At 47.8% G+C, this 13,045-nt stretch overlaps 1 protein-coding gene across 1 annotated transcript in view; it reads left to right on the top strand.

Moving 5' to 3' along the window:
- Nucleotides 1–12,301, top strand: part of LOC144737903 (interferon-induced very large GTPase 1-like) — a 32,254-nt gene extending 19,953 nt beyond the window's left edge. The window contains 2 exon segments of the mRNA XM_078620787.1: nt 6,684–12,137; nt 12,139–12,301. Of these exon segments, the coding sequence (XP_078476913.1) occupies nt 6,687–12,137; nt 12,139–12,168 (5,481 nt within the window). The 5' untranslated portion in view covers nt 6,684–6,686 and the 3' untranslated portion in view covers nt 12,169–12,301.
- Nucleotides 12,302–13,045: the final 744 nt, after the last annotated feature.

The raw sequence follows: 13,045 nt of genomic DNA, 5'->3' as shown, positions 1-13,045 counted from the left end.
ATTCACCCTCACCACTCTCCCTCACCACTCTCCCTCACCACTCATCCTCACCAATCACACCTCACCACTCACCCTCAACACTCACCCTCACCACTCACCACTCATCCTCACCAATCACACCCTCACCATTCACCACTCACCCTCACCACTTGCCACTCACCCTCACCACTCACCCTCACCATTCACCCTCACCACTCTCCCTCACCACTCTCCCTCACCACTCATCCTCACCAATCACACCCTCACCAATCACCACTCACCCTGACCACTCACCACTCATCCTTACCAATCACATCCTCACCAATCACCACTCACCCTCACTGCTCACCCTCACCGCTCACCCTCACCACTCACCCTCACCACTCACGCTCACCCTCACCACTCACCCCTCACTAATCACCACTCACAACCACCACTCACCCTCACCACACAACCTCACCCTCACTACTCACCATTCATCCTCACCAATCACCACTGACCAATCACCACTCACCACTCTCCACTAACCCTCACCACTCAACTTCACCACTCACCCTCAACTAACCACTCTCTCACCCTCACCACTCAGCACTCACCCTCACCACTCACCCTCACCACTCACGCTCACCACTCACCCCTCACCACTCATCCCCACCAATCACACCCTCACCAATCACCACTCACCCTCACCACTTGCCATTCACCCTCACCACTCACCCTCACCATTCACCCTCACCACTCTCCTTCACCACTCTCCCTCACCACTCATCCTCACCAATCACACCCTCACCAATCACCACTCACCCTCAACACTCACCCTCACCACTCACCACTCATCCTCACCAATCACACCCTCACCACTCTCCCTCACCACTCTCCCTCACCACTCATCCTCACCAATCGCACCCTCATCAATCACCACTCACCACTCACCCTCACCATTCACCCTCACCACTCTCCCTCACCACTCTCCCTCACCACTCATCCTCACCAATCACAGCCTCACCACTCACCCTCAACACTCACCCTCACCACTCACCACTCATCCTCACCAATCACACCCTCACCATTCACCACTCACCCTCACCACTTGCCACTCACCCTCACCACTCACCCTCACCATTCACCCTCACCACTCTCCCTCACCACTCTCCCTCACCACTCATCCTCACCAATCACACCCTCACCAATCACCACTCACCACTCACCCTCAACACTCACCCTCACCGCTCACCACTCACCCTCACCACTCATCCTCACCAATCACACCCTCACCACTCTCCCTCACCACTCACCCTCAACACTCACCCTCACCACTCACCACTCATCCTCACCAATCACACCCTCACCAATCACCACTCACCCTCACTGCTCACCCTCACCGCTCACCCTCACCACTCACCCTCACCACTCACGCTCACCCTCACCACTCACCCCTCACTAATCACCACTCACAACCACCACTCACCCTCACCACACAACCTCACCCTCACTACTCACCATTCATCCTCACCAATCACCACTGACCAATCACCACTCACCACTCTCCACTAACCCTCACCACTCAACTTCACCACTCACCCTCAACTAACCACTCTCTCACCCTCACCACTCAGCACTCACCCTCACCACTCACCCTCACCACTCACGCTCACCACTCACCCCTCACCACTCATCCCCACCAATCACACCCTCACCAATCACCACTCACCCTCACCACTTGCCATTCACCCTCACCACTCACCACTCACCCTCACCATTCACCCTCACCACTCTCCTTCACCACTCTCCCTCACCACTCACCACTCATCCTCACCAATCACACCCTCACCACTCTCCCTCACCACTCTCCCTCACCACTCATCCTCACCAATCACACCCTCACCAATCACCACTCACCCTCAACACTCACCCTCACCACTCACCACTCATCCTCACCAATCACACCCTCACCACTCTCCCTCACCACTCTCTCTCACCACTCATCCTCACCAATCACACCCTCACCAATCACCACTCACCACTCACCCTCACCATTCACCCTCACCACTCTCCCTCACCACTCTCCCTCACCACTCATCCTCACCAATCACACCTCACCACTCACCCTCAACACTCACCCTCACCACTCACCACTCATCCTCACCAATCACACCCTCACCATTCACCACTCACCCTCACCACTTGCCACTCACCCTCACCACTCACCCTCACCATTCACCCTCACCACTCTCCCTCACCACTCTCCCTCACCACTCATCCTCACCAATCACACCCTCACCAATCACCACTCACCCTGACCACTCACCACTCATCCTTACCAATCACATCCTCACCAATCACCACTCACCCTCACTGCTCACCCTCACCGCTCACCCTCACCACTCACCCTCACCACTCACGCTCACCCTCACCACTCACCCCTCACTAATCACCACTCACAACCACCACTCACCCTCACCACACAACCTCACCCTCACTACTCACCATTCATCCTCACCAATCACCACTGACCAATCACCACTCACCACTCTCCACTAACCCTCACCACTCAACTTCACCACTCACCCTCAACTAACCACTCTCTCACCCTCACCACTCAGCACTCACCCTCACCACTCACCCTCACCACTCACGCTCACCACTCACCCCTCACCACTCATCCCCACCAATCACACCCTCACCAATCACCACTCACCCTCACCACTTGCCATTCACCCTCACCACTCACCCTCACCATTCACCCTCACCACTCTCCTTCACCACTCTCCCTCACCACTCATCCTCACCAATCACACCCTCACCAATCACCACTCACCCTCAACACTCACCCTCACCACTCACCACTCATCCTCACCAATCACACCCTCACCACTCTCCCTCACCACTCTCCCTCACCACTCATCCTCACCAATCGCACCCTCATCAATCACCACTCACCACTCACCCTCACCATTCACCCTCACCACTCTCCCTCACCACTCTCCCTCACCACTCATCCTCACCAATCACAGCCTCACCACTCACCCTCAACACTCACCCTCACCACTCACCACTCATCCTCACCAATCACACCCTCACCATTCACCACTCACCCTCACCACTTGCCACTCACCCTCACCACTCACCCTCACCATTCACCCTCACCACTCTCCCTCACCACTCTCCCTCACCACTCATCCTCACCAATCACACCCTCACCAATCACCACTCACCACTCACCCTCAACACTCACCCTCACCGCTCACCACTCACCCTCACCACTCATCCTCACCAATCACACCCTCACCACTCTCCCTCACCACTCACCCTCAACACTCACCCTCACCACTCACCACTCATCCTCACCAATCACACCCTCACCAATCACCACTCACCCTCACCACTTGCCATTCACCCTCACCACTCACCACTCACCCTCACCATTCACCCTCACCACTCTCCCTCACCACTCTCCCTCACCACTCATCCTCACCACTCTCCCTCACCACTCTCCCTCACCACTCATCCTCATCACTCTCCCTCACCACTCTTCCTCACCACTCATCCTCACCAATCACACCCTCACCACTCACCCTCAACACTCACCCTCACCAATCTCCCTCACCACTCACCCTCACCACTCACCGTCACAACCACCACTCACCCTCACCACACAACCTCACCCTCACTACTCACCATTCATCCTCACCAATCACCACTGACCAATCACCACTCACCACTCTCCACTAACCCTCACCACTCAACCTCACCACTCACCCTCAAAACTAACCACTCTCTCACCACTCACCCTCACCACTCAGCACTCACCCTCGCCACTCACCCTCACCACTCACGCTCACCACTCACCCCTCACCACTCATCCTCACCAATCACACCCTCACCAATCACCACTCACCCTCACCACTTGCCACTCACCCTCACCACTCACCACTCACCCTCACCATTCACCCTCACCACTCTCCCTCACCACTCTCCCTCACCAATCACACCCTCACCAATCACCACTCACCACTCACCCTCAACACTCACCCTCACCACTCACCACTCACCATTCACCCTCACCACTCTCCCTCACCACTCTCCCTCACCACTCATCCTCACCAATCACACCCTCACCAATCACCACTCACCACTCACCCTCAACACTCACCCTCACCACTCTCCCTCACCACTCTCCCTCACCACTCATCCTCACCAATCACACCCTCACCAATCACCACTCACCACTCACCCTCAACACTCACCCTCAACACTCACCCTCAACACTCACCCTCACCGCTCACCCTCACCACTCAACCTCCCCTCACCACTCACTAATCACCACTCACAATCGCCACTCACAACCGCCACTCACCCTCACCACTCACCCTCACCACTCACCCTCACTACTCATCCTCACCAATCAGACCCTCACCATTATATTTTTGCCCCAGTCAACGCCGGATATTTCCCATTCGTAAAGTAATCTACAACCTTCGATTAGTCATTTGTGCGATTCAAATAATCGATCCCTGGCATGTTGGGGGTTTACATTTTGAATGACAGAGTTTTATTTTCATTGGAATGTTATGTTTTAATGTTTTCAGGAGTTTTTAATAACATTTTTGCCCCGGTCAACGCCGGATATTTCCCGTTCGTAGCAGTTTATATCGACTTTAACCAACTTATAGTAAACGGGAATCGTCCGAATCTAAAGGAATCTACAACCTTCGATTCCTTTGTGCGATTCAGAGAATCGATTCTTGGCGCGACGGGTTTAAAGGTAATTACACAGTTTTATTTTCATTGGTATGTAATGTTTTAAAGTTTTCAGAAGATTTTAAATGTATTTTCCCCCCGGGCAACGCCGGGTATATCGAGTTTATACCACAAAGTCGTCGCTTGACACGGGTGGGGTGTCGAGGCCTAGTACCGTGCAGAGCCTCCGGCCTTGCCTAGATTGCCTACCCAGCTGAGGCTGGGTACTGGGGCCATAACCCCCCCCCCCCCCCCCCCCGCTACAATAATACTGTCTAATCGCTATAATTTTATTATCTACCGACCCTATAATAGTAATTGCACACATTGGGGTGGGGGGGGGAGTGAAGAGGACGTGAAACTTTGATGAATTTACCTCAGAATCGCGTGTTAATGCGTGCGCATATTTTTAATGGTAATTCAAAATGGCGTCCACCCCGCAGCGAATGCGTCTCTACCCGTTGCCAGGGGCAACCGCCGTGGTCCGCGCCGGCCGGCAAGAGTAAATAAATAAATAAAGCGTTAAATAAATAACTAAAGATAAATCGCACTAAATCGATAATCGGTCGGATTTAAAGTTTAGAGACGAAAAATCGGAAATGCCTAAGTTTACCGCGTGGCCGGGGGCGTGCCCACCTGCAAAATTTAATCTCGCCGAACCCCACGGTCCGAGAGCTAAATCCCCCGGTAGGGAGCGTACGCGGACGGACGGACGGACAAAAAATTAATTATATAGGTTAGATATGCGCACGGCAGTGGGCCAATCGCTGTTCCACCGCTCTTAACGCACAACGCGTCAACCATCAATTTGTACTAAGGTTTTATTCCCGGCGCGAATAGTGAATACCTGTTCATGGCCCCCAGCGAACACCCCACGGGTAGCGCTTAGCCTCTTATTTCCCACCCTTCGCGATGTGCGACTATCTTGGGCTAGGTCTAACGGGTGAACTGGGCAGAATCGACCAACTGAACGATCACTCACCTCGCAGACACACTCACGGCGTCACACGGACATAGTGGGAGTTGGGGCGGACGCTGGACAGTGAAGACTCTGCCTGGGCGATGGTTCGCAGCTACACCCAGCAGGCGTCACGCGGACGTCGAGGGCGGCTGGGATTCACCACGGGTCGCAGGAGAACTCTGATCTAAATTTGCTCTCTCCCTCCTCTCTTATCCTCTCAGAGCCCGTTAATCCCCGGGTGACATCGGCAGCCAATCGAGCGCTTTAACTGCCGAGTTTTTAACGCTCTTGTCATCCTCCCCGCCCTTTCCCCCACCTTTCCAATGTCCCCGTATCTGCGTTCCTCGTCTCTGATTCACCGGTAATTTCCTGTGTCTCTCTATTTAATCCTCCTCCTAGGGCCCTCATGGATTGTCCCCCCACCCACTGTTTGCACTTCCCATAGAGTGTTTGCCTTCGAAGCCCCACCTCCCGTGTTGTGTATGCTTCATCGCGGCGAGCCTGTAAAGCTCTATGCGCCCCTACGACTTTTTAAAAATTATTTTAGGGGGGGGCGCCATGTATTCCGGCCTGGGGGGGCGGGGGTCGGCCAAACTCCTGGCAATGGGAAACCGGGGACATCCCTGCAAGGGGCCCTTCCGATGAAAACTCGTGGTGCCAGGCACCCCGCCCCCCCCCATCGAGACCCTATGTGGGTGTATGTGTGTGTTTAGTGGGGGTGTGCATGCGTGTGTGTGGATGGCGGCGTTGGTGGAGTTGCTCCGCGGCTGTGGCACCACAAATGTACATGTGGAAGGCTGAACGATGCCTCATTGTGCTCACAATGTTATTTATCTGTTTCCTGGGCAACGAGAGGTACAGCGGCTATGTACCCTTGCCATGGTGTGCATGCACTTATCATTTGTGTTTTTAGAACGCACTTCTCTGACGTTTCTTATTTTTTTGTAAAATTTAGGTTTTTTGTTGTAAAAAAATATAATTGTAATAACGTGCCTTTCCCTAGGCAATGTCTGGAGAGGAAGAAGACGAATGCATAAGCCAGGCTGATGATGAACTTTCACAAAAGCTCAGAGATGTGGGTCTTGACACAGTTTACTGGAAACAGAAACTGCGTGAGGTTCTGCTCATTTCTAATGCACAGGCCCTGCTTCACCTCGACCAACAGGACAGCAGAGAACTGGATTCACATTTCCGTAAAGAGTGGGAAAAGCGGGCATTTTATAAAATGCTTGGAATTGCTGCTGCTGCTGATGATGTTGTTAGTGCTAAAAAGGCAATAAGCTTGACTCCACATATACAAAATGATAATCTGTTGCCTTTTGTCGTGTCTGAGAGAATTAATGAGCCTGCCCAAGCAATATGTACATCTGTTTCAACACATTGTGGGCCAGATACAGAGATTTTACAAAACGCATCAGGGGGTCTTGCTCTAGAGGGGGTTTACATGAGTGGAAATTTAGAGGATACATTAGAAAAGAGAGGAAAACTCTTGATGATCCCACAAACATTCCAGCTCGTGGGTCTGGTCGGCAAGTCAGAGACAAAACAACACGAGTTTATTTCTTTCAAGGATGAATCCATGTTCAGGAAGACAATAGAAGTCTTGGGCTTCAGCAGCACTTTCTCGGAGAAAGGATGTGTCTCGAGCTTGAGTAGAAAACCAGTCTTAATGCAAGTCAAATCAATTAATCTTAAGGAAATACAAAATACTCAGACTGATCATTCCTATCTTTCCAGGACAGAGTTTATGTACCTGCCCTTAGCCTCAGGTAATCTTCATATGGCACAACTCAGGCTATCTGAAGCAGCCCTGAAGGAGCTACAAATGATTGAGAATACGTTGGAAAATACAAAGGAAGATTTTAAAAGCAAAGTGTTATCCAACATGAGCTGCAAATTCTTCCACAATTTTGGCTCTCACGCAAACGAGGGTCCTCTCCAATTTGGAGGAATTTTTTGGAGGAACGCATCAGCTAAAGGTTTCAGTTTACATCAGCAAGATGAAATAAAACTGCTCTTGTCTGAGTTATTCGTACCAAACATTGGTGCTGACTGCGGCAGTAGTACAACGACTGATACAGGTGCTACAATAACAACTGAGCCAGCTCCAAGTGATTCTGGACATTACAGCCCGGTGCTCACCGATATGATACAGATGACTGTAACCACAACAGGGGGTAATCCTGATGTACGTAATCTCCCTCAGTGGGAATCTGCTATTGTTGTCAACAATAGGACATGGTCTCTCATAGACCGAGGAATCAGGTTTATACCAGTATGGGAAATCGTCCTGTCCAATCATAAATGCGATTTTAAAGATGTCCTGAAGTTGGCCAGTGATCTTCAAAGAGCTTACACTATTTTAACAATAAAAAAAGTACGTAATTATCCAGAGGATAAATTGGCTGACATAAATTTCAAAGCGCAATCGATAATGGAAGATGCGAAGCAATGGGAGCAATCTGACAATGACGATCATCTGGAAATGCTGTCGGATCTTAAACAGAAGTTCTACGAATGCACAAAAACTAACAGGAGCTGGATTGACACGTGTCTCTCACACCCAGCCCTTCAGGAATTCCTGACGCGGATTGTATCGGCATATAGGCACTCTTGTGATGAAACCGAATGGATTAAAATAAAAATGCGGTACCTATTGGAACCCAACATCTATGCAGTGGAGAACTTCCCCCAGCGCTCCTCGATAACGCAGTGGGTTTATGGGTCTGATACCGTCAGAGTTCTTGATGTTGAGCTAAAGGCCCTTGCTAAGACATTTACAGAAACAAAGAAACGATTGAAAGAAGCGACGGATGCATCGACTTATTCTGAAACTGCGCTGAATGAAGCAAAGGTGAAAGGGACCAATGACGTCACATTTTCCCTCAATTCCCTGTGCCAGTGCCTCCGAGAAATGAAGCGGGTTGAGGAGGAGCTCCTGTTCATTTCAGCTGCTGCTGCTTCAGGATTCAGTGCAAAGGAGAGATCGTTCCATCGCCTCCTCGACTATGAAGACGTTGACTGCCTTCAGCACCAAGTGGACACGGCATACATCAAGTACTCAGCTCTCAAATCTCAAAGTGCTCTCAAGGCTCAGGCGTACGTCCTCTTGAACGGTTTGACTACAGGAGCACAGTCTAATTCACGGACCCCCCTGGAAAAAGAGGAACATTTAACGTTTATGAAATCCTATTTGGATGCAACCATCTGCACCGAAGTATCAAACGTGGTGCTGGTCCATGGTGTAAGCCCCATTGACTGGAACCGGCTCGAGGAAACTTTGAAATCTCTTGTTGCTGGAACACTGACTTTCACATTGGCTCCTTCGCAGACATCGAAGGTTGAGAGTAAAACAGAGGGGATGAAAACGTTTATGAATCTGCGTAAAATACTGGGGCTTCAAGAATACTACCCGAAGAAAATGCACACAAAGGATATGTGTGTTATTAAGTCAGCAATACTTAAAGAAGCCCCAAGCATTGAGGAAGAGCTTGTTCTTCATTATTTGCAGAAACTGATGATGTTTGACTACGAAGCACGGTATGTTAGTGTGCCGGGTGAAAATGAAAACAATGAAACCATGCAGAATGAAAACTCTAATTATGAAAAGTTTTTTAACCATGATCATATTGTGAGTAGTCAAGATTGGTCTATGACAGACACTCGAACCCATGTTCACCCAATGGATTTGCAAATGACAATTTTTCATTGTGGAGACAATTTTGTGAGGCAGTACATTTACACCAAACTCTCATTTTGCCAGTTTGCACTGCCGCTTTTAGTTCCAAATCCTTGTAACTCAGAAATAGAATTCCCTATTTGGGCATTCCGACAGATTAAAAAGAGCTGGAAATCCCGTGCTGCATCTACTGAGACACAGCAAACTAACCTCTGTGCGATTGTAGACGCTGACACTCCTCTAGTGTCATTCATTAGGTTTGGTGAATCACTCACATCGAAATCTCAGATGCTGAACTCTCTGCTTGGAAAGCAAAAGAATGAAGTTTTCTTTCATAGACACTGCAGGGGAAGCAGCAAAAATGGTCTACTAATGGAAGGAGTCACAGAGATCGCCTGGTACTGTCCAGGTGGGAGGGATGATGACGTATTTAATGACTGCATAGCATTCACCAACCTCCACGGAGATGCGAGAGAGCACAAAAAGCAGGTGCAATTTCTCCTCGAGATATCCACTGTCAACGTGATATTAATGTCAGATTGTGATAACAATGATGAAGCTAAAGGCATTTTGGTAGATTGTCTAAATTCTCCAAAGCCTTTACTTTGCCTTTGGGCTGACAAAGAACAAATCTCTTGTGGACATTGTAAAACAAAAGTAAAAATTGCTGTCAAGAACAAGAATGAGGCTGAACTAATGAATGAATTGAAGTCAACCCTCAAATATATGTTGGCCAATTCAACACAAACGGTTAAAATGGATGGTTGCTCAGACATTGCTAGACAGCGCGGCTTCAGTGTTGATGAAGATGATGAACAATGTAAACAAGGAAAGTCAATGGCAGACGTCTTATTGAGTCTTCTGAAGGACAAGCCATTGTCTTCCATGAAGGAGACTTTTCTGCCTCTTCAAGGTAAATTGTGGCACGAGTGGTGCAAGAAAGACAAAGAATTCGCTCGCTTGAGAGTAGAGGGGGACCAAAGCGTGGAGGAATATAGGGACAACATTGCAATGGAAAAACAATCAATACGGGAAGCCCAGCTTCACAAAGCATCTCCTCTCAATACATTAATGAGATCGTTCATTGATAATATGGGGCATCATGCAGACTCAGTAAAACAATACTCACTGCATTGGCTACAAATCTATTTAGATAACCTGTCTGCAGGTAGCATATCACAACTTCATCAGGAGTATCACCAGGCTCTGAAAGGAATAATTGAGTCCAGGAGAACAGTTATTGGCAGTAGGTTACTGCCTATACAACAAGCAGAGCTGGAACGAATATCAAAAAAACGTGAGGCATCCTCTTTTGGAATTCATCACCTTTTCAGGGAAGTTGGGCAGATCTATGAAGCGTCACAGACACTGCACACAGCTGACAAACCCTCAGCTGCTTTGCCAGGCATCGCAGCAGATTTGATGCTCTCTGGGTTCCCTCTTGAACTCATGGATGGTGATGCCTCACATGTCCCCCTCACTTGGATTTGCTCAGTTTTGGACGAAGTTATTGAAAAAATTGGGAACAAAAAAATATTTGTCCTCTCCATACTGGGCATACAGAGCAGTGGCAAGTCCATGCTATTGAATGCCATGTTTGGTCTCCAGTTCCCTGTGGGTGCTGGGAGATGCACCCGAGGGGTCCACATGCAGTTGGTGAAGGTGGAGGAAGAGTTCAGCAAAGAGCTGGGATATGACTTTTTGTTGATAGTCGACACAGAAGGGCTCTGTGCCCCAGAGCTATCAAATGCGACACCCACTCTTGACGATGAACTGGCTACATTTGTGATCGGCCTTGCAAACATGACCGTGATCAATACTTTTGGAGAGAATCCCTCTGAGATGCGCAACATTATACAGATCGCTGTGCAGGCGTTTCTGAAAATGAAGCAGGTGAAGTTGTCACCAAGCTGTGTGTTTGTCCATCAAGACGTCGGGGATGTGACTGTAAAAGAAAATGTCATGGATGGAAGGAGACTCTTCCAGAATATGTTAGATGAGATGACTCGCACAGCTGCAGAACAGGAGCAGTGCAACGCTGTATCATTTGACGATGTGATTGGGTTCGATGTGAACTCTCAGATCCATTTCTTTTCTCACTTTTGGGAAGACGATCCTCCAATGGCTCTGTCACATCCAAGCTACTTCCAACATGTAAAAAAACTTAAAGACAGCATCATCAAGACAAAAAGTAATGTTTTAAAAATATCAGAATTGAAAAATCGTATCCAAGATTTGTGGAATGCATTGCTTTCAGAAGACTTTGTGTTTAGCTTCAATAACACCCATGAGATTGCAGCTTACAACAAACTTGAAGACATGTATGGGAAATGGACTTGGAGCCTTAGGAGTCATCTTATTCAAGAGGAGAATAAGCTGTATAATATTATTAATAACAGGACAGACGTATTGTCTAGTTGGACTAGGTCAAACATTGAGCAAACCCTTTCTCCAAAATACAACGAAATCAGGAAAGACATTGAAACATATTTTAATCGACTACATGCTGCTGAATTGTTGAGTCAATGGAAAACTAACTTCATCATGAAATTTGAAACAATTAAGGACGAGCTTGTGACTGATAATTACAAAAAAATTACTGTTTTGAGGAATCAAAAGAGTGTATGGAACTGTCTGGATGAATATAGATCAAGCTTTGAGGATCAGCTTTTCAAAAAGAGCAAGTATTTGGCTTCGAAACTGAAAACCTCTGGAGTGAAAGATATACAATTGGAAAATAAATTCGAGACAATGTGGGAAGAATGGACAAATGAAGTGAAAAAAAGCGTTACCCCACCTGGAAAAATAGATTTTAGAATGCAAGCAGAAAATACGCTTTTTGCACATTTTAAAAGTGAAGACAAATTATCCACAAAATTGATAAAAATGTCTGAAAATAAATCTTTTTTATTTTGTCATGGAGAACATATTGTGGTTAAACGAAAAGGTGTCTGGAATCAGGTTAATCCATTTTTCTCTTCCACTAATTTACAGGAGACTGACATCGTCAAAAACATTACAGAGGATGCAAGCTATGTAGCCGGCGAGGTTATTAAATCTCTTGAGAAACGGAAGCTTGGTTACAATCAAACCGATCTACATAACGTAATAAAAGCTATGCTGGCAGCTATAGATTCAAGTTCCAAGCAACATGCAAGACTGAAGGTCACAAATATGTATAGGCTAGATTTAGCAATACACATATTGGCAAATGCTGAAGTGAGGTTTCAGAAAATAGATTATGATTTCCAGAGGGCAAACGATCCTCTAATATATTTTAGCAGCAAGAAAGAAGAGTACTTCAACAGCTTTAAGATTCGATGTAAAGGAGACGCAAACATTACCATCTTTGCTGAAGTTTTGTCTAGAAAACTTAAAACAGCCATGCACCAGGCAGTCTGTGACAAAGCCAGCCTTGACATTGTAGACAAAATGAAGTCCGATTGTCTGGCATTTAATGGAAATCGATCAAATTTAGAAAACTACATTTTGATACATTTAGCAGAGAAGGAACAATTCGTGGAATTTAAGGAATACATTCAGAAACCAAAACAATATTTTGAAAAGTACATTACAGAAGGTATTGAAGAATATTGCTCGGCGAAGGAAAATATTAAAATTCGAGAAATATTTGAGTCCTGTCTTGAGTTTTACACGCGAAAAGTTTTCACTGCAATTACGAATGC

The sequence above is a fragment of the Lampetra planeri genome, chromosome 75, assembly GCF_965212315.1.
Source record: "Lampetra planeri chromosome 75, kcLamPlan1.2.h2, whole genome shotgun sequence".
Taxonomy (NCBI): domain Eukaryota; kingdom Metazoa; phylum Chordata; class Hyperoartia; order Petromyzontiformes; family Petromyzontidae; genus Lampetra; species Lampetra planeri.
Note: the sequence above shows the minus strand (reverse complement) of the source record. Positions and strands in the feature narration are given on the sequence as shown.